This window comes from Chinchilla lanigera, unplaced genomic scaffold, assembly GCF_000276665.1.
Source record: "Chinchilla lanigera isolate Chin_1 unplaced genomic scaffold, ChiLan1.0 scaffold00014, whole genome shotgun sequence".
Classification (NCBI taxonomy): domain Eukaryota; kingdom Metazoa; phylum Chordata; class Mammalia; order Rodentia; family Chinchillidae; genus Chinchilla; species Chinchilla lanigera.
Genome location: NW_004955415.1, coordinates 4,628,766 through 4,650,557, shown reverse-complemented (window position 1 = coordinate 4,650,557; position 21,792 = coordinate 4,628,766). Strand labels below are relative to the sequence as shown.

The window sequence follows — 21,792 nt, the reverse complement described above, 5'->3', positions numbered from 1 at the left end:
TCACCATGCAGTTCAGGTTGGCCTTGAGCTCACTTTGTAACCCAGGCTGGTCTCAAACTTGCAAAGATCCTCTTGCCTCAGCCTCCTGAGTGCTGGGATTACAGGCGTGCACCACCACGCCTGGCTGCAATCAGGTTCTTAAAACCAGCGTCTGAGCACAGAGCATCCTGTTGGAGCCCGTGTTTGGGCCTTTTGCAGTTTGATAAAAGAGGCACAATCCTAGGCTTTGGGTGACAGTGATATACGAAACAGACAAGGTCTGCCCTCCTGTGGTTCTCTCCCTGGGAGAGAAAGACAGTAGACTCACAAACAAAGGAGTGCACAGTGGGATTACAGATTGGATGAGTGCTATAAAATTAATGTCATGACTAGAATGTCTGCAATAAGCAGTCATGCTTGGACTGCGGGGAGAGCACGCTTATATGGGTGCTTGGGCAGAGGTACCTGCGGGGAGCTGGGCCCAGAGGGATGAACAGGAGCTACAACACTAGCACAATTCGGGATGGCTGAGGGCGGGCTTTATGAGTTCAGGAGCCTGGGTGAAGATGAGCTTCCTCGATGAAGCGGAACCCAGACAGCATGGCGTGGGACACAGGGTTCCTCTGACTGTTGATGCTGTTCTGCTGTGGAGCCCAGGCCTGAGTTTTCTCCCCGACTCCCGTGGTTCTTGGGTGTGCGGCGGGGGATCCCTGGCTGTGCCCGTGCCCCGAGGAAGCCTGTCCCGACCACAGTCAGTCTTGCTCACGGGAACACCAGCATCCAGCAGCACCTTCACCCGGGTCAGACCACAGATCCGGAGGAGCGGAGAGGTTATAGCCAGGGCTCCCACTCACTCCCTCTGTCCCTCTGTCCTTGGCATAGCACTGAGCTCTCCTGCAGGTGACTTCTTGTTCACAGTACCATGCTGTGACATCAGCCCACCACCCAGTCAAGACCAAAGATACAGTGACTCCAGTCGCCCTAATGGCCCCATCTCATTACCTTTCCTTCCTGCCCACTCTGACCCCCACAAATCACCCATCCTTGGTGATTCTCAGGTCCACCCCATCGCCAGCCCCTCAGACTCAAGGTACAGGTGCAGACACTGTGGAGCCTGCAGTGGTATCTGTGGTAACAAATGCCCTGCCCTGTCTGCCAACCCTGCTCATTGCCCGCATGTAAGCAGGCGGTTACTGGAGGCCGCTCCCACTCCAGTGCTCCAGGGCCTGCTGCAATAGAACAGGTGCTCTGCTATAGAGATTGTCATTGTCCTCTCTCTGACTCCAGCTGGCACTGCTGCTCAGCCAGGCTTTGGACAAGGATGAGGACCCCCTGGGAGCAGTGACCGGGTCCCTCTCTGTCCCTTTTTGAGCAGGACGAAGGCCGTGTCGTGTATGTTCGAAACCTCTCCAGTGACATGAACTCCCGGGAGCTAAAGAAGCGCTTCGAGGTGTTTGGCGAGATTGTAGAGTGCCAGGTGCTGACGAGAAGAAGGAGGTGAGTCAAGGCAAACCATTGCAGGGGAGCCGGGATGGCACAGGTTCCCATCCAGGACTGGCTGCCCGGGAGAGACCCAGGGACACCAGTGGAACGGCCTAGACAGTGATGACAAACCTTTTAGAACTTTCAGTGACAACAAACAGCTCACTGCAGCACGCATGCCATAGATTAGCCACCATTGGCCTAGACCCAGAGGCCAGGCCTAGGAAAAGGACCCTTGATGGTTGTTCACCAGTAAAAGCAGCAAACATGGCTGATGGTTGCTGAGGGAGGAGGTCATGCATTCTCTTACCTAAATTTTCAGCTCTCCTGGGACACAGACAGTGGTGTTCTTCGTGATACTTCTCTTTCGGAGTGAGCTTGGACAGACTGAGTAGCTCCTTCATGGCAGAGCCAGACTGGCGCCCACGCGTCCATCCCAGGGCCTTTGCTGCATCCTGACGCTGCTCATGTTTCTTCCATCCTCTGCAGCGGTGCTCCTGGCCCCAGCTGTTGGGCAGCCCTGGCTTTTCCTCCCCGACCTGGGGAGCAGTGTTTTATGTGTCAGGGAATCTGCAGAAAGCTGAGGTTGCTTATGAATGCACAATTGAGATGTCAAAACTTTGTCAGCTTTGAAATATTTCTAAATTATCTCCCATTACACTTGCAAACTAAGCTATTAGGGCTTTTAAATTGCGGTTTAATAATAGTCCAAAAATCTTCAGCAAGAAAATGACTTATGTATTATCAATCATTGTAATACTTCATGCCCATGAGGAAGGCTACTATTAAAAAGTGGAAAATAAGATCTGGGGAAAAGGTAGAGAGACTGGAACTCTCATGTAGTTTTGGTGGGAAAGTGAAAGAAGGCAGCTGATTTGGAAACGAGATGAAAGTCCTTAAAAATTTCAACATAGAACCATCGTGTGGAAAGAATTGAAAACAGGATCACAAAGAGATACTTGTTTGCCCGTGTTCGTAGCAGTCTTATTCCCAGTAGCCAAGAGACCGAAACAACCCAAATGTCTACTGATGGGCGGATAAACAAGGTGGCGTCTGTCCATCTAGCAGAGTATCACGCAGCCCTAAGAAGGGGGCAGATTTTGATGCAGGCCACCACATGAATGAACATGTAGACATCATGGAAGATAAATGCGCCACAATTCCACTTAGGCTGTATCTGCAGTCGTCAGATTCCCACTGACGGGAAGTAGAGTGATGGTTGCCAGGCTGTAAGGGGCGGGGATGCAGAGGAGCTACTTGTTCAATGGATATAGGAAAAGCAAGGATGGCCAATTTCTTTCTTTTTCCTCTCCTTCCTTCCTTTCTCCCTCCCTCCGTGCTCTTTTCTTTCTTTCTTTTCTTTCTTTCCTCCCCTCCCTCTTTGCCCTCTTTTCCCTCCTTCCTCTCTTCTTTCCTCCCTCCCTGGTACTGAGGATTGAACTGAAAACCTTCACACTGAGCTAGATCTACAACCCTTTTTATTTTTTATTTTATTTTGTTCTTAACATAAAGTCTTGCTAAGTCATTAAGTTGCCTGGGCTGGGCTGGAACTCACAGTCCTCCTGCCTCAGCCTTCTAGAGTACTGGGCTTACACACATGAGCCACTGTGCCCAGTTGATAAATTTTATCTTAGTTTTTACCCCAAAAATTTTTTTTAAAAAGAAAGTCATTATACAAATAGAATTTTTTTTTTTTTTTTTTTTTTTTTTTGTCTTTTTGAGACAGGGCCTTGCTATGCAGTTCAGGCTGGCCTTGAGCTCACTTTGTAGCCCAGTCTGGCCTTGAACTCACAACGACCCTCTTGCCTCAGCCTCCCGAGTGCTGGGATTACAGGCGTGCGCCACCATGCCTGGCACAAATAGAACTTTTTAAAGTTTCGTACTCTTCAGAATATCAGATGGAGGTAACATGGAAAAACAGAGGAAGCAAATGAATCTCCAAAGAGAAAGATCGTGTGTTAAGATTTGAAAAGCACACATGACCTTCTAAAAAGTGTCTTGGACACAGTACCAGCTTCAGACATTTACAGGGGCAGAAGCATTCCCACCTTTCCCTGGCTCAGAGAGGTGTCAGGAAATTCGATTCGCCTGGGTGTGTGCTAGGTGCCTGTTGCTGTTAAGCCTGTCCTGAGCAGTAGGGAAATGCCCCTCTGTCTCTGCCTTTGAAACACTTCTAGAGCAGGTGGATTGTCGGTGAGATTCTTTCTCTTCTTGTTTGTGGAACCGAAATGTCAGGGTAGAACTGACTTTGGGTCCTCCTCGCCTGGCGCCCTTCTTAGGCGTCTGGCTTTCCTCCTGGTTGCCCAGTGGCTGCCTCTGCTCTACGCTTACATCCTCCCTACTGCAGGCAGCTGCCCCCTCGCTTACCCTGACGCTCTGAGCCTGGCGGGGTACACAGAGCTGCTGGGGAGGAAGGGACTGGGTGTCGGGCAGGCAGACATCCTAGGTATCTTTGTGCAGGTGGGAGGCGTGCACAACACTGGCCGCAGGTGGGAGGCAGAGGCCACGTTAGCAGCCGGGGACATGATAGCTGAGGCCGGCTTGGAAGAGCAGGGGAGAAAGCATGGCAGTAGCAAGGAAAGGGACACAACAGGGACATGTGAGGGAGTTCTAAGAGCATTCACCCTAACATCCAGAAGGCCTGGGTTCAAATCCCTGCTCTGCCACCTGCCTATGGGCAGATTCCTGAACTCTGCAGGGCCTGTTTCTTTACGGTGAGATGGAGAGAACAGTACCCGTGTCGCTTGGTCAGCTGTCACTCCATCACTCTGTGAGACAATGTATCCAGCACCTGGCAAACCTCTTACAAATCAGCTGCTCTGACTCTCACCAAGTGCAGGTGCAGGCCTGACAAATGGTGCCGTCTCTAACTGCAGGGCCACGTCACCAGGGTACCGAGTCACTGTGCTTTCTGCTCCTCCTCTAGTAATGGCTGGTCTGACAATGTACGCCAGACTGGCCCCGAAACATGCTACCCTGTTGTCCCCCCCAGAGGCGAGAAGCACGGCTTCATCACCTACCGGTGTTCTGAGCATGCGGCCCTGTCCCTGCAGAACGGCGCTGCCCTGAGGAAGCGCAACGAGCCCTCCTTCCAGCTGAGCTCGGGCGGGCTCCGGCACTTCCGCTGGCCCCGCCACACTGACTATGGTAAGCACCCGAGCGAGGCCCGGCCAGAGCCTGAGGGGTAGTTGCTTCCTTCAACTACACCCAGACCTAAAGCCCGTCCCGGATGTCGCGCCCTGCCCAGGCCCCAGTGTGTCAGTGGGTATAACCTTACAACCAGTCTGCCATCCTATTTTTCTTTTGGTTTCTGGTCCGTCTTGTCCTGTCTTATAACTGGCACCAAAAACAAAGTCAAGCCTCCATGACGTGTAGGAACCATGACCTCATTGGCCAGCTGCTGCCCGGGCTGAAGAAGGGGTGTTCCGTGGTGACCCTGATGAGGCAGCAGTTTTATCCTTTAATGGAACACAGGGTAACAACTCTGTCATCCTGCCATTGCCATCTGGGGCCAAGTTGGTAAAGAAGGACAAACAAGTACAGCATAATGGAGAGCCCAAGATAACCTTCACAGTACAGGGCCAAGTGTCAGGGACTAGCCAGGGTCCTGGCCAGGAGCACTTTACCTGGCTTGTGGGACCCAGTTTCCCTCCTTGTACAAGAAAGTGATCCCAGTTCTGTTAGCTTTCCCTATGTGCCTCAGGAACAGGTTATTAATGGGTGGGACACTGTTAGGGGAAGTAGGATGCTAGGATGTTAGACCTGGAAAGGAGCTCTGGAATATTCTTGCTCGGTAAAACAGAGGCCCGGAGACACTGACAGCATGGTAGAGATGTCACAGGAGGATGGCAGTTGATACTTACTGTCCAATGCTCATCTCTATTTTCTGGCACCTCAGGCCACACGTGCTCAATGGGCGCCCCCCCCCCATAGCAGATTTGCTTGTCCTCTGGCCTTTATAAGATGTTCACTGCCTCCTTCTCCCACTGACCCTCCAGATGGCAATCCAGAGGAGGCCCTTCCTGCGTCCGGGAAAAGCAAGTACGAAGCCATGGATTTTGACAGCTTGCTGAAAGAGGCCCTGCAAAGCCTACATTGATAACAGCCTTAACCTCCGAGGAATACCTCAATACCTCAGACAAGGCCCTTCCAATATGTTTACGTTTTCAAAGAAAGAAGTATATGGGAATGAGAGAGCGAGCAAGCGTGCGTGAAAGAGAACACACGTGAGAGAGACTTGAAACTACTGTCCTTTTCAAAAACAAATCGATGTTTACATTGCACAAAGCTGCTTCTGTCTGTGAGTTTCCACGATGTTGACGTTCCACTGCCACATTAGTGTCCTCGCTTCCAAAGGGTTGTCCTGGGTGCACCTCAAAGTGCTGGGTCAGTCACCCTCTGCCCTCCTGCCCGACTGACTTCCTCTCGTAGACTTGCAGCCTGTTCACCATAACATCTCCTGTCTGTAGTGTGTGATGATGAAATTGTCACTTGTGAATAGAATCAGGATTATAAACTCATTTTTAATTGAAGAAAAAAGTATATCCTTAAAATAATGTATCTATGGCTCAGATGTACTGTGCCTAGGATTATTGTATCGCTTCCTTGATTTTTAACTATGCACAGTCGTGAGGTGTTTGCCATTGAGCTGCGCTGCTCCCCTGTCAGATTGCCCTGGGGGTGCCGGGGTCACCAATAGGCTGGTCCCCAGGAAAGCAGACCCTACAGGTACAACAGCTAGGAGCAGTGGGGAGATGTTTCTGGGCCTCTTCTGCCAAGTCCTGCCATGACTTATTTTGAGCAAGTTTGGGTCAAATTACAGTGCAAGCCCCCATCTCGTGCCCAGCTCACCCTGAAGAGCTGCCCATCTAATATCAGATCCTGTGTGAAGCCAGGGCAGGCTATGTTATTCCCAGTTACCAGGGGAAACAACCATGCCCTGATGGGCAAAATGACTTTTCCCAAGCCCCATGGGCAGTGAGAAGCCAGAGCAATGACCCACCCCAGGCCTCTGATTCTAGTTCCCAACTGTGGCAGTAGCTGGGGTGAAGATTCGCTGCGTGGGGGCTGGTAGAGGGGAGTTAGGCTACATTGCGCAGCAGACCAGAAGCCGAAGGACTCATTGGAGTTGGGCTTTACTTCCAACCTTGTGTTCTTGTGTATGACAAAGCTGTGTCCAGCTGATGTCCCATGGGTACCTTGGAGACACACGTGAGGGAGAGCGTGGCCAGCCAGGGTGTGACCCCATTGCTCCTGCTTCACTCAGAATGGCCCGCCCTTTTTTTTTTCATATGTCACAGTTCCCTGAGACATTTCTGTATGTAAAGGAAAAAAAGGCCCTATACTTCAAAAAGTTTGAAAGTGATTCATTAAATAAGCTAAGTTCCCTGTTGCTGCTGGCAGGCCTAGTCCTTTGAGAATTGGTAAACTGAGTCCTTTGAGAGTTAATATTATCCTGGATGGTGAGGGTGTTCCCTGCCAGTGGAGAAGGCTGGAGAAGACAGGCTCCAGCAGGAACAGGGAATTTGAGCCACTGTGTATCAAGTCACTTTTCTGTGAGGTGGAGGAAGGGGGAGAATTATGCAGGTTTCAACTGTCTTGGCTTCTGTTACGAACAGCAAACATGCAGCACATGTGCCACCACTTCCACACGGTTGGCCGATGCAGACATAACTAATCAGCCACGGCACTTCTATTCCTTGAGCCTGAATCCTCAATGTAGTACTGTAGGCAGTCATTACTAATTGATTAGTGTTTACTCGACATCCTGATCTGATCTTTGGGAGATTTCCATCAATCATATAGAACGATATGCTGGCTGGGTTTCTGGCTAGCTCATCCCTGTCTGTCTTGTCCTGATCAATGAAAGAAAATGTCCATAAAGCCATTCCTTAGTGCAAGACTGCCAGTACTACTGTGACATACATCTTTGCTTGAGGAGGGTGGGGCAGGGGAGGGGTAGTAGACAGGAACATATTTAGGGAAGCCAGGGCTTATAAGGATGGACCAAAAAGGGACTTTCCACAGCAGACCCAATCATTCTAGATTCCTTTATAGCTGTTCACTGCCTAGCACATGGTAGGCACATTATAAATGGAAGGAACAGAAATAAAACCCTTCTGGTACCTCCATGAGACTTGATTTGCATCAAGGAGCAAACAGATTTCATCCCGTAGGTAGGAAAGACACAGGGTTCAGAGTGTGGAGAGTTGGAAGTCAGTCCTGACTTCACCAAGAATTTCCTCCATAGCTTTGCTCCGTCCCTTCCCGCCCTGAGCCTCAGAGTGCTGGAAGGAGTTGTCAGATGATGTCTTCAATTTGCTCCTTCCTCAGTTACACTGGGCCAAGGGTTCTACCGGGCTGGTGGTTCCTTAAGATAAAGAGAGGCGGGCTTTTAGGGGAAGGGGAGCGTCTCCCTCCCCACCTTCGGGGTCAACTGAAGCTGCCCTTTTTCACACAGTTCAGTCCCGGGCACTGGACGCCACTTATATATTTTCCCTTGTGCACAGCAGTCACCTGGGGATGCTGTTGGGACTGATGTGCCTAAAGGCAGGGCTGGGACACTGATGGGGAGGGAGGATGCCTGCCAGGGGCATCCAGCAGTCTCTGCTTGTCATCCCATACAAAAAAGGCTACAAGTTCTAAAGTTGGCCAACCCTGCAGACGACTTCTATCCAGAAGACTCATTCGGTGCTGTGTTTTATTTACCAAGGAGACTCCAGGGTCTCTCTAGGAAGAGTCAACCCTGGTCCCTTCCCCACCAAATTAAGGAGTAACTCAGAGGGAGCAGCTGCCATTGGCAACCATCTCACCATAGTTCTGTCCTAGTATTTGCTCTCAATGATGTTTACATGTGATTGCCATAACCACTTCTGTAGACTGTGTTGACAGCCACCCGTGCAGGGCAGGCTGTACTGCCCATCTCTGTGCCCTGCTGATGTTTCCAGAAATGTCTGATCCAACCGCTAAGTGGAATTCTTCCATCTCCTTCCTCAGTCGGTACAGGCTGAATCAGAATCCTCACTCTTGGGGGCTCTGGTTACCGAAGGAAAATGCATCAAATAGGTAAAGAATCTGAGTGGATGGAGTGCAGCTAAGATCCCCGTTCCCTTACCCCTATGCCTTCCCCACCGCCACCAGAAAACTGCCTTGAGTCAGAAAGCATCTGTAGGGTTCTCCCAGCATCTGTGTGGAGCACTTAGAAAAGCGGCAGAGCTCCAGGGCAGACAGAGGAGGGGACGGGGGGATGCTCTGGGCAGCAGCCGCAGTATTCAAGTCCTGACACGGGAAAGGACAGAGTCGGGTGTCTTTGATGGTCCAAAAACCTTACCAGTTTTTGCAAGTGATTTCTCCTGGACGTATGCACTGTGCCTGCTGAGGCTGCTGTATAGGTGGTGAGCAGAGGGACGAGGAAGGCAATGGCAGCTCTGTTCTGTGTGCATAAGCCCAGTGCATGGGCCGGGCCTTGAGTGCAATTGGATGCAGCGGAGCCTGCAGCCTGAGAGGGGTCATCTCAACTGGGAAGCAGCGGCACCCCTAGAGATGTTGATGTGACTCACTGATGTTAAAATTACAGTCTTGTTTTAAGCATTTGAGATTTAGCACTGTGGAGTTTGGAGGAACACCCTATCCCAGTGTCAGATACGACCAAGGTTAAGAGATGGATGCATTTTAGCAAAGTGAGCCTAATGGTTTCACTGGCCAAAGACGAGGGACCCTCTCACCCCTTCCCAGTGGGGAAAAAGGAAACCGACTGGAACCTATGTGCAATATGCTGAAGCTGGTCCCAAAGTCCCTGCGGTGTTTGCACACTTGGGAGGTACGAGGTAAGTGGAGGGAGCGCCTGGGAAGTGGAAGCCACACGCACTGCGGTGCCGAGGCCCAGCACAGGTGCGGGAGGAGAGGCGCCCTGGTGCAGGGCCCCCGGGGTGTAGGCAGAGGCTGACTTTGCATTAAGCGACAGAAGCACTGAGTAAACGCTGAGGCTTCATCCTGACTCTGTGCTTCTCCCCTGGCAAATCTGGGGCTCCTTTGGCTGTGTGGAGTGCTGACCCAGAAACTGGAGCAGGGTGGCAGGCAGGGGGCTGGTGTGAGGGAGCAGCGGGCAGGGGCCTTCCTGCAGCAGCAGCCACAGGGCAGCCAGCTCCAAAGCCACCCCTTCGCTGGCCTCTTTGCCAGTGAAGGCCTGGAAACAGGGAATGATAGATCTTGGTGCCTACTTTTGTTAAAAGATTAAGAACAGCCCAGCCAACGGAAATGGGTGTGTGGAACAAACCATTTAACTATAAGCCATCTCTGAGTGAGAAGCCCCAGGGGTTCTTACTTGCTGTGTGACCTTAGACCCACTTTTCCTAATCTAACAAATGAGACTCTTGAATGACATGTGCACTCCCAGCCCAGAGCGAGGCGAGTCCATCTCTCCCCGTGAGGCCGGTTCATTCTTCCGCTGTGTGCAGCTCCGGCGCAGGGAGTAGGTCTCTGCAGGGGGACCGGCCAGCGGCAGGTCCAGTCCCACACCGTCCTGGCTGAGTGGCCTTGGATGAGGAGGCCAGCACCCCGGGACAATTTAAGCCATAGTTCCTCATGGGGATGGTGAGAAACAACCCCCCGCTTGGCTCGGAGGCCATGTCAGTCTCACATTAGCCTTGTCACTGTCCCCAGTGCGAATGTTGTGACCGCTTGGCTGTTTCTCTCTTGCTCTCAGACAATACTAGCAATACATTTGTTTTGCAAAACAACTTCACTTAGGCACTTTCCACACATTTCTTTCCAGTGATTGTAAAACATATGGGCAGCAGGAGGCATCGATCGTGCTGCATATGTTTCGGGCAGCTTTTGTTTTTTGTGTCTTTGAAGGGATAGAGCAGTAGTAACTGAGACTTTGGGTTTGCCGGGGACAGATTTTCAGAAATCCTGTTTCATCAGAACACCTTGCACAGCCAGAAGGAGGACAGAAATACAGCTGCCAACACGGGGTGGCTTGGTAACTGGTTTTTGTAGGAGGTCAGTCCCTGGGTTGTGTAACAATTCCTCAGAAGGTGTTCATATGACTAGCACCGGCTCTGTGCTGTATTATTATTATTATTTATTATTATTATTTGTCAAAGGATTCTCCAAGGAAGCCTTAAAAAGCCTCCGTTTTCCCTTTGCTGGCCTTGCTCCTGGGGAACTTGGGAAGGGCAGTGGTCGGTTGCCACCTCAGCACTTTGCCTTATCAATATGCGGTTGCCACCTAGTGGCCAAAGACTGTATCCACCAGCTACCCAGATGGAAGGCAAATAAATCTCTTCTGCCTGCTACCTTACCGCCCAGCACTAACTTTGGGAATGGATTATAATGGCACTAGTGAACTATGTGGGTATTCAGAGCTCAGTAAGACACTAGCTCAAAAGATTCCAGAAGCAGCTGCTTAAAGTTTCACACTGTCTGTGAAATGCACTAGTTGTCCTGTGGTAAAGACAAGCGTGGACCAGGCGTCCAGTGTGGGAGGGGTTCACTATAACTGCAATACTGGCAGCCTGGCTGCTGACCTTGTTAAGTGAACCTCTGCAAGGTGGCCGCCTTATCCCCGCAGGACAAAGGAGGAGGCTGGGTATGAGCACTGGGGCAGGGCATTGCTGGCCATGATCTTTGATATGGTCCACCAAATAGCCAAACAAGGTTTTTTTTCTTGTTTGTTTTTGGTTTTGTATTTTGTATTTTAAAATTTTGTCAAATGTTTTCATGTTAGGAATAAAAAGTCATAAACTATTCCCAACTTTGTTTCTTGAGGGATGTTTTGATTCCGATTGAAACAGGTTGGAAATGGGGGGGCACGGTCTGGGTGGTTATGTGGAACAGGGCAGTGGGTCCCTTGGACTTCCAGATGGTTTCGGGGAAAGATGACCATCCAGAAGTCCAGCTCGGTGCGATCTGCTCCAGAAGTTCACGCCCACCCCTTCATCTCCCCATGCCATTTAGCATTGGCTTGGAGCATCTGCTGGTCCCAGAGGCAGCTGTTGCTGTTGAAACCAACACAAGCTCCCTCTCCCTGACCCCAGGTCTTTAGAGATGACGTCTGTAGCTAGCCTTAATGACTGGGCAAGGTGGTCCCATGGTCCCTTCCAGCATTTCCAAATCTTGGACTCAAAACCCTTTTCTCTTGGTGTGACCATGCAGCCTAGAGAATTCTGAGCAATAGGGGGCCAGGGCTTTCCCTGGCTCTGTGACAGGGTCAAACCAGGGAATGGCTAAACTTGGAGGTTTTGTCATCCCCAGAGGTACTACTGTAGGGGGCATTATTTATTAGGAAGCTCAACAAGGCAACTACAGCCTGGGGTGCATGAGTGTAAGGCTGTGTTTGTGGTGTGTGTGTGTGTGTGTGTGTGTGCGCGCGCGCGTGCACTTGTGTATGTATGTGCACACGCATGTCTGTGCCTGTGTGTGTATAATTACATTGATGCATTTCTTGAGAAAGGTGCAAGAATTTCACCTACACAGAGGGACACATCTGCTTTGTTATTTATAATAGAAAGCTAAATTTTAATTTTTTAAAGGACACTGCTGATGATTGAGAATCGAGTTTTTAGTTTTGCTATTTTTTTTAATTGGTAGAGGATTTTTATATATTTTTTCCATTTTGTTGGGTTGTGTCCTTATTTATATAAATACTTTATCTGTAAGAGGCAAGGAAGAAACCTTCTTTGCTTTTAATTATTGTGGTTGTCATTGTCCCTATTTTATTTCTGGTGTGATTTATCTGTCTTACCTTCTAAACGAGAAGATGTTTTCCTGTATTTGTACATTGTCAGAATCTATAGTTTCATAGATAATTTAACCAAATTGCTGTATGTATTATTATTCTGTGAGTATAAAGTTCTATTTTAACGTCTGTAAATACTTCCGAACTGGCTTCTTTTCTCAAGCTCCCACTGTGGGGTTATTGTTTACATCACAAAAACTGTAGAATCTCTATGCTCATGTACTGTAAATAGTGAAGTGATCGGCTTATAAATTAACCTAACAAATACACTATGAGATTAAACAGAAAACACCACCCCAGCCCTGCCCCTGTGTGTCTTTCTTTGTCGGTCCTGCGAGCTCATAGACAGATACGCTGACCACCAACCAGGGAAGAGTCCAGTTCCTGTGTTATCTTAGAGGAGTCCCCGGTCAAGGTTTGCCACCCCTGCTCCCGAACTCTCTTAGTTTATTCTTACTCCTCCAGGACATTTTTTCATGGTTCATAATAACTCCCAGGCCCATTACTGAACAAAGACTTCCTTGTTCTAATAGATCAGCTTTTCCACACCAGCACACTCAATAAATGTCTTCAAAGAGAGATTTGACAGTTTCAGGTAAAAAAACAAACAAACAAACAAAAACCACTCATCAGTTTGTAATCGTAAAGGTGTTTCCAGTGAGAGGGTCTCTTAGAGGGCAGACCTGCACCTGTGCCTTTGATATGGTGCCAGGGACATTTCCTCTGGGTACCTACTTGCAGCCAGCGTGGGAGGAAGTGGCGTCTCTCAAGACTTGAAGCCTTACCCCTGTGTGTTAGTTCCCTTTGTTTAAGAAGATGCAGCCTTAATTTTGCCCCAAGGCTTTTTTTTTTTTTTTTTTTTTTTTTTGTCTTTTTGAGACAGGGTCTTACTATGCAGTTCAGGCTGCCCTTGAGCTCACTTTGTAGCCCAGGCTGGCCTCAAACTTGCAACAATCCTCCTGCCTCAGCCTCCCGTGCTGGGATTACAGGCGTGTGCCACCACACCCAGCCTCCCAAAGCTTTTTCTTGTGCTTTAACTTTTTTTTTTTTAAATGTCATTTTTTTTTTTCTTGGTGGTACTAGGAATTGAACTCATGACCTCATGCTTGCAAGGCAAGCACTGTGCCACTGAGCTATATCCCCAGCTTTTACCTTTATTTTTAAGTGCAGTCTATGTGCAAGATATCCACGAAGCCCCAGAAGGTTAAAACATGGAAAAGAGAATAATACACAGACAAGAACTAGAACAATGACCTACTGCATTTCATGGTATGTGTAAGCTGTTTTCAAATTGTTTATTACATACAGGTACTGTTCTCATTGGTCAGTGATGTATTTACTGAGTCTGTGACATTTGTTTGGATTTCTTCAGTGGAGAAGGACAGGATCACGATTTTTCCCATCTCTGCTTACACAGCTCCCTGGCATGAACCTGAGTCCTTAGGGAGGTAGCTGTGTGATTGACTACTCAGCGTCTGTTGCCCTTTACTAATTTGGTGGTAAGTAAGCTCCAGGAGAACAGCGTTGCTGCTTGCAAGGAGTGGGATGGCAGATTTACAACCTCAGGATGGGCCTGTGGGACCCAACCTGGACTGATACGTCTATATTACGTGAACTTGGACATGGCTCCTTTTAGACTCCTGGTTTCCTTAACTGTAAACTATGATGACTTGGCTAGATGAACTCAAAGGTCTTTTATATACAAAAAAAACTGATTCTCAGAAAGGGTTCTCATGCCAAGCTGCTTGGCTTTGATTCCTGACTCCATCACATACTAGCTGGTTGTCCTTGGGCAAGTTTCTTAACCTCTCTGAGTCTGTTCCTCACGTGATAAATAGGGCTGGTAATACTTCTACCCTATAGGGTTGTTGTGGGGACAAAATTAAATCACACACAGTAGCTAGGACAGTTAAGCACCAGTAAGCAACGTGAACTGTGGTTTTCATCTGGCACACCTGCATTTCGGTGCTAACTGTACCCCTGTGTGGGAGGCATGGCTTGGATTCTGAGCCTCAGCAAGCAGGCAGCAGGAGGCTGTCCGAGAGACTTAGACATGTCGTGGCAGACCCAAGGCCAGCAGTATTCATGCCTATGTTTCCAGTGACATTTATTTCTCTCTGGCCTGCCACTTAGCCACTATGTATAAGGTACACAAGAGCATGCCTCTCTTAAAAGGTTAATGTTCTCAGAGTGTCAGATACAGTGAGGTTAAAAATCTAGTGTGAGAGGTAAAAAAATTAGAAGGCAGACCTCGCCTCCTTTTGACATGACCTGCACTTTGGGCAGGGCTTGTACACCCAGAGCTCAGATCCCCCTGTGGCAGTCACAAGATCTGTGCTTTGTACATTGTGATCTCTGGGGCGTTGGACATCTTTTGGAGGGAAGCCAGAGAACTGTGCATGAACTTGGCCCACACCCATCCCTGACTAGCCTTCAGCTCCTCCTTATGAGAAAAGTTAGAGCAGATCAAGGATTTATACTTCAGGGAAACCACATGATTCCCGCTCCTCAGAGCAACTGCTTTCACCTACTAGTTTCCGCCAAACCTTCAGTCTGGGAGGAAGGAAGGTTCTAGTGCTAATGTTCATGTGTAAGAGAACAAGAGCTGTGGGAAGGTGGGCAAATCTAGAACAAAAAAAACTAGTGGGCAAATCTAGAACATGGGACAATTAACCTTGTTTTTTCAGTAAGTCCCTGGCAAGGGAATGAAGAGGAAGGAGCAGTTGTGGACTAGGACACCTATGACCCCTACTGTAACTGGGAAGCCATGGACATGTTAGCTCACTTGATTGGGAGAGCACTCCACAATGTGTGCGTGTATCAGCACTGCCCGTGCACCTCAGATAGGAACCATTTTTATCTGTAACTTCTACTAGGTAAAGCTGAGGGGCCTGGGGTGTAGCTCAGTGGCGGAGTATTTGCCTGGTGTGCTGGAGGACCCTGGGTTCCATCTCCAGCACTACACAACTTCAGGAAAGAAAGAAAAGTAAAGCTAGGCAGGGAGAGCAGCAGACAATAAAATTGGAATTTGGGCCAGTATAACAGCAATTTCTGCAAACTTTTCAGCATGGTATTGTCATCTTTAGTTTTGGGGGATTTTTTGTTTTGTTTTGTTTTGCAGTTTTCAACATCGGTTTCTAAGGCATGAATACTAAATTTGGGAGGTGGCAGATTCACCAAAGCCTACTTAGATTTGGTTTTTAAAAAATAAGTTCTACCTGTGTTTACAACCAACCAAATGCCTGTTAATCAAAACAGAAGTTTGCAATCGAGAATGTTACATAAATTTACATTCATTAAAATCAGTGAGAGAGCCAAGAAGAAAGTGTGTCTTCCCCCAAACAAATAGGAAACAATTAAAGTCAAACATAACAACTAAATTTACACAAATCGAATCTCAGACATTTTTGTGATAGTGGGAGAAGGTGACTAAGGGCTAGCACCACAAGGTGGGTCCCCTGCGAAGCAGGCTCAGTGGACTCTGCAGGACGCTTGCGGAGGGAAGGAAATGAACAGGGGTGGGCGTGGAAGCTGGACGGTGGTGCAAGCCTGGCAGTAGCTTTGGTGACCACAAGGGGGCTTGGAGCTAGGATGCCCGTGCTGCACCAAGGTGGGGAGGACTTTCCATCAGTCGGTAGGTACAGAACACCCTGGAACACAGAAAGAGTATCCCTGCAGCTGAGAAAACCTCTGAAGGGGCTGACACCAAGGGCCATCTGCTGCAAGCAGTTGTGGCTACTGAACTCCCACATCTTTTCCTGAAGAAGGGGCTGGTCTGCGGCTCATCCTGGTGTACCCCACAGTTGGGTATGAGGTGCTCAATTGCTGCACATAATAGTGTAGTCATGTTATAAAGTCACCCGTTCCTTTAAAACAATAGAGGAGTGACAGGGTATGTGAGGAATTTGCCTTTAAATACTTTTGCTAAAAAAAAAACAAACCCAGAAAATAATGTAAAAAAAAAAATACAGATGAAGCAAAATGTACATTCGAATGGAGATTCAGTGGACATTTTCTACTTGAGAGTAACTAAAACCTTTTATAATGAAAGTAAAGAACAAAGGTGAGCTGGGGATGTAACAGTAGTACGCCGTTTGCCTACATTCAATCTTTAGTACTGAGAAATAAAATAAAATAAATGACAAAAATGCTTGGTGAATCTGACATTAATTAAAAATTGAATTGATGTCTATGAAATCTAGAATATCAGTTTCAGCTCAATAGAAAGTTCTCGAGTCTAAGATGATATTTTAAAACCACTAGATAAGACGTAAACTGAGTTCTCCGTCAGCTCACAAATCCTGTGACTCTCACGTCTCAAGAAGGTCTGTGGCTTCCGTTACTTAGATGACTTCTTCCCTTGAAATGTAGCCCATCCTGGTCAGGCGCAACCTGGTCACGCTACTGGATGCAGCAGGACTTGGATGCAGGTGCACCCCCTGGGTTCGGGGTGCCCCCAGGCTGGTTTCCTGAGGCTGCTGCAATCAGACAGAAGAAAACACAGCTGGTGAGAAGAGCTGCAGTTGGCTTCCCTTGGACCCGGTTAGGACCACGAATTGTAAACTCCAGGACTTTCGGGAGCCAGCAGATGACACATGTGCAGAAGGAAAGCCGGGTGTCGGGAGAATTGGAGGAGTCGGGAATTTCCCTTTTCCCAAGAAAAATGGCAGCACAAGGAGGATGACAAATGGCAGCACACAGATGGCACCAGTGTCTGGGAGACAGGGAGCAGTGGAAATTGTGACAAAATGGGGAAAGCCCATCTTCATCCAAGCAGGGCAAATGCTGCTCGGCTCCAGCCACTTCTGCAAAAACGCAAGACTGGGGCAGCCAGAACTTGATCTTTTAAAGGCAAAACCGGGAAATAGAGAATTTTAAATCTGAAAAGCCTCAATTTTAAGATATGGACAGTAAATTCATATTAAAATGCACACTTGGGCCTGGGGCTGTGGCTCAGTTGTACAGCACTTGTTTAGCATATGCAAGGCCCTGGATTCAATCCTCAGCATTGGAAAAAAAAATTGCAGACCATAAGTTCGCAGACACCTGCCAATAGCCCAGAAGATGAATTATGCAAATTAGGAAATGACACTTCTTCCTCAGGACACTTGGCTCCCATTTTCTGAAAAATTTGAAGAGCTATACATGTCTGTGATGACGATGATACACAGCATGCCCTTGGGAAGCAGGCAAAGCATGAGTCACAGAACCATCAGGCAGCCCCATGTTTATAGCAGCTGCCCAACTGGAATCATCCCACACCGCCCAGGGCAGAGCAGAGCTGGACCTCGACAGTGTCCATGTTCAGAATCATGTGTAAGGAGGTGCAGTAGACAGGGGAGGTCATCAGGGTGGGGCCAGGACTAGAAGAAGCCAGGTCCTGTGGAGAACCAGAGCACACAACTGATCAAAGAAATGACTGAAAGGGGAGGAACAGTGCTGTCAGTGGGGCTGGGTGGAGCTTCAACAGGGACAAAGGTCTGAGTTCACAGAAGACCTTTCTAGCAGTGGTACTGAATGACAGTGTCATGCAGAGGAGGGAGCCTCTGTCCTTGGTCGCACCACAGCAAAGGCTCCTGATGGCATAGACAGGACTCAGACACCAGATAGGAGACTGGAAGCGTGGTCTCTAAAACGCCTTCCAGCCGATCATTCTAGGTTCTCTCTTTCCCAGAGTAGGAGCATGTGTCGGCAGCCCTGGAGTCAGAGTCAGCCCTCTGCTGGTTGGTAGGTAGCGCCAGCTGGAGGCCTGGAGGACCCTTAGTCTCGACCCGGGAACCAGGCTCTGCCACTCTGTCAGCCTCAGCGTCTTCTACACAGAAAGGGAACCATAAACCAGGCCTGGGCACACTGCATGCTGGATGTGTGGGTGGTGGGGTCCCATTCCCTCCCACGCACCTTGCTTGGCTGCCTGCTGCTTCTGCTTCTCCTCCTCCAGCGCCTTCATCTTAGTTTCATACTCATCAGCAAGGGACTTCCACTCCTTGCGGTTGTTGGTGATCCCATCCAGCATGGGGGTTATCTCCTCGTGGAAACGGGAGAACTCCTGGGAGAGAGACAGAGAGGGAGATAAGAGACAGAGAGAGGGAGGAAGAGACAGAGAAAGAGAGACGGGGAGAGACAGAGAGACAGACAGATATCTGGCTGGGGCCATGCCTGGTCCTAGCTCCAGGGGGAGATTGGGCTGAAATGAGCTGCTTGCCATGCATGCTGACACTACAGGCTCCTTTGAGGTGGGAGAACAAGTTTCAGCACTCCTACATTTGTAAATGAGGACACTGCGATACAGACACAGATGGATGGAGTAGATGTGTCTGCAATAAGGGCCCACTACAGCTCTATTCCAGCCAGAGCCAGCTGTGCTCGGAGACACCTGGGCTGCGACCTAGGCTCTGTCACAAGCAGTGTGACCTTAGGCAGAGGTCAGTTACAGCCGGAAATGAGGGTAGTGACAGTGCTGACTCCAAGGGAGGCCGTGACTACAGGTAAGCACTGAGCCAGAAGCCTCATTTCATAACATCGCCGCTGCTAGGAGGAGCTGCTATCTCTGTCGCCCGCAGCACCTTGCTTGGTCTGCAGTACGCCAGAGATGCTCTTGTCCCCACTGAGAGTATTTGCACTTCTCCTTCCTGACAAAAGAGCTGCAGCTCCTACAGCAGAGAGCACTGGACTAGGGGTCCGGCGCCCCATTTCTAATTCTACGCCATAGCTGGGCCCAGTGACCCAGGCCCTATGATTTCTCATCTCTGGCCTCTGTCTCCTCATGCGTAGTGTGGGCAAAATAAAAGTTGAAAGGGGGACGTGGACAGTGGAGAGGGATTTGGGAGCAATGGGTTTCTCAAAAGGGAAACTTTAACCTTAAATAAAAGCACAAAGAGAAAGTCCAGCTTGTCCCCCAGTGACGCTTATCTCCCAGTGACACTGCCCTATCACATTTCCACCACCTTTGGCAGTTGGGAGGGCCCAGGTCTGCGGTATTTCCACCTCTCCTGTCTGAAACTCGGTTTAATTATTTGTTCCACAACTGTGTATTGAGCAGTTAGGATGCACGAGCCTCTAGGCTACAGCCCTGGAATACCAACGCCCCGTCCCTACAGAGCCATCCTGAGGGTCCAGCACCACCAACGAAAGACACTTTACCCCTTGCTCATCCGTCAGGAGTTATTATCCCTGATGTCTTTGGGAATTCCTGGCTTATCAAAGAAATCTATTTGGTCTGAGAAAGCAAAGACCTACCTTATAGACGAAGGTGCAAACAAAGTCAATGAAGCCGACTTGAAGCTTCGGGAGTTCATCTGCCTTGTTTCTGTCCATCATGGGCTGTCATGGGAGAGAGAGGTAACTGTACTGGGCAGTAAGAAGGACCCAGCATACCTAGAAAGTGTTCTTGCTTAAAAAAAAACTAAACTAAATCCATCAAGCTTCCCCACCTGACTGGCAGTTTGCAGCAAATATGGGACTAAAGGAACATGTCAAATAATAACAATGAGTGTATAATTGACCAAATCCAGAACATGGGAAAATGTACCCAACAAATGATAGCTGCCTTCCACAAATAAACAGTGTACAAAAGAAAGAGGGAAAAAAAGGTGGCCACCAAGCAGGTCAATAGAGGGGACCTGATATTGATTAAAAGAGATTTAAGAAACGTAGCAAAGAGAGACTGTGTGTGTCCTGATTGGATTCTGATTAGAATAAATCAATTGAATTCTTTTTCTCAACCAGGGGAAATGAGTGGATATTAGGGATTAGATGGTATTAAAGTATCACTATTAGCTTTGAGAGTGTGATGTTGGTATTGTGGTTATATGTCTGCATTTTTCTATGTTGAGATCTTATCTCTTAGCGATACTGAAGTATTTATGGAAGAAATGACAATGTCTGTGATTGACTTAAAATGCTCCATCCAAAAGTAAAAAGTATACACGAATGAGTAGATACAACACGAATGGCAGACTGCTGCTAACTGTTAATACTAGCTGATGGGTACAAAGAGTTCCCAGGTGGACCAGGTCTTGCCCTTGTGCTCTGATCCATCAAGCAGGGTCAGGGCAGGTGGATGCCTACACTGCTGGAACTGAAAGAGCAACCTTGGTCTCAGTCTCCACGTGTCAAGCTTTACATAGCTGGGCAAGCTAAGAACATCTTGAGAGCATGTCCTCAAACTTCAAGAGGTTCACAGATATTGTCGGGCCCCATGCCAAGCTCTCCATTGAGTGGTAGAGGGTAGGGGCTATGAAATTGCATCTGTTCTCAAGGAATGAGACTGAGGGTGACCTGGGACCACCTAAAAGAATTACTACATAGGAAAAGGGCAACCCTAGGGTGCAGTCATGCATTTCCATGTCTGATCACATCTCTTGGTCAAGATGGCCTAAAACAGGCTGAGTCCCTCCTATACTCACAATGGGATTCTGTTGCAGCACCGTGCGCTCCAAGTCACCCTGCTCCCAGAATTCAGCTGCCACCAGCAGAGCCACCTGCAACAGATAGACCCCATCACACACACACACACACGCGCACACACACACACACTCACACTCACATCAAAGCTCCAGCCACAATCCTACCCCTGCTCCCACCCCACTTGTTTCCAACTCAACAAAAAAGATAAACCCACCCCACCCCTGCCCTGCCCCCCACTGGTTATCATTAGAGACACTAAAGTGATTCCCACATCCTAGCAGAGAAAGATGGAGCAGAAGTGGGCTGGCGCTGGAGCAGGGCAGAGTCCAAGCCTCTGTCGCTGTCAGTAGGCCTGAGTATCCCTGGGGTCAGGAGGCCTTACCTTGCTCTGCACCTCCCAGGGCTTGGTGATGGCCGAGAGATCACAAGCAGTCATCATCATGGCCCTGAACGCAAAGACACCCTCCATCAGTCCCGGGCCATTTACAGCTGCGCATACTAGGTAAGTCCATTTCTCTCTCTTACCTCTGCCCCCGCTAGCAGGCGACTTCCCTCCCATTGCAAGGAAAGGACTTTTTCCCTCACTGTAGCTAGCATTTGAAGTCAGACAGGTTTAAATCCTGCCTCTCAATTATCAGAGGTTTGATAGTGAGCAGTTAACCCAAGATCTCTGAGCCTGTTTCCCCATCTGTAGTGATAATAATACTTCCCTCATGGAGCAGGTATAAGATTAAATGAGATGATGTATGGAGCAATCTTCAGGTAGTTCCCAAACATAGGCTGTGCATAATGCACACATTCTGGTTTGTGTGATGTACTAGGGAGTATGTAACCATCAAATTCATTTAAATCTAACTGCACCTTCAGAACCCTTTTCTCTTGTCTAGGGTAGAGAATTGTTTGTTAATCCTTTTCTCATAATTGTGTCCTGCCCCAACTAAGAAAGTCTTTTTAGACTTTTTTTCCTCTCATTGCTCGCACCGTGGGTCTTGAATTCCACAGACAAAACTGTTCATCTGTTTGGAGGGCCATAGGCCATTGTAAAAGCTGAGATCTTTGGCCCCCTTCCTTAAGAACCACCTTTTCTTCTAATGGAGGCGACAGGCTTGTTAAACAGGCCTGGTGCAGAAGGCAGCATGGGGCTGGGGATTTAGCTCAGCGGCAAAAGCGCCTGCCTGGCAAGC

The 21,792-nt window shown here is 48.7% G+C and overlaps 2 protein-coding genes across 5 annotated transcripts in view; one reads left to right on the top strand and one right to left on the bottom strand.

Moving 5' to 3' along the window:
• Ppargc1b (peroxisome proliferator-activated receptor gamma, coactivator 1 beta) overlaps nt 1-12,501 on the top strand; it is a 118,829-nt gene extending 106,328 nt beyond the window's left edge. For all 3 annotated transcript variants that reach the window (XM_013512327.1, XM_013512328.1, XM_005380593.2), the window contains 3 exons: nt 1,355-1,476; nt 4,454-4,608; nt 5,460-12,501. In XM_013512327.1, coding sequence (XP_013367781.1) covers nt 1,355-1,476; nt 4,454-4,608; nt 5,460-5,560 — 378 coding nt within the window. In that variant the 3' untranslated portion in view covers nt 5,561-12,501. The remainder of the gene's footprint in view (nt 1-1,354; nt 1,477-4,453; nt 4,609-5,459) is intronic.
• A 986-nt stretch (nt 12,502-13,487) lies between these two features.
• Nucleotides 13,488-21,792, bottom strand: part of Pde6a (phosphodiesterase 6A, cGMP-specific, rod, alpha) — an 80,435-nt gene continuing 72,130 nt past the window's right edge. For both annotated transcript variants that reach the window (XM_005380592.2, XM_005380591.2), the window contains exons 18-22: nt 20,991-21,054; nt 20,608-20,682; nt 19,439-19,522; nt 18,101-18,248; nt 13,488-16,680 (exon numbers count right to left, since the gene is read on the bottom strand). In XM_005380592.2, coding sequence (XP_005380649.1) covers nt 16,604-16,680; nt 18,101-18,248; nt 19,439-19,522; nt 20,608-20,682; nt 20,991-21,054 — 448 coding nt within the window. In that variant the 3' untranslated portion in view covers nt 13,488-16,603. The remainder of the gene's footprint in view (nt 16,681-18,100; nt 18,249-19,438; nt 19,523-20,607; nt 20,683-20,990; nt 21,055-21,792) is intronic.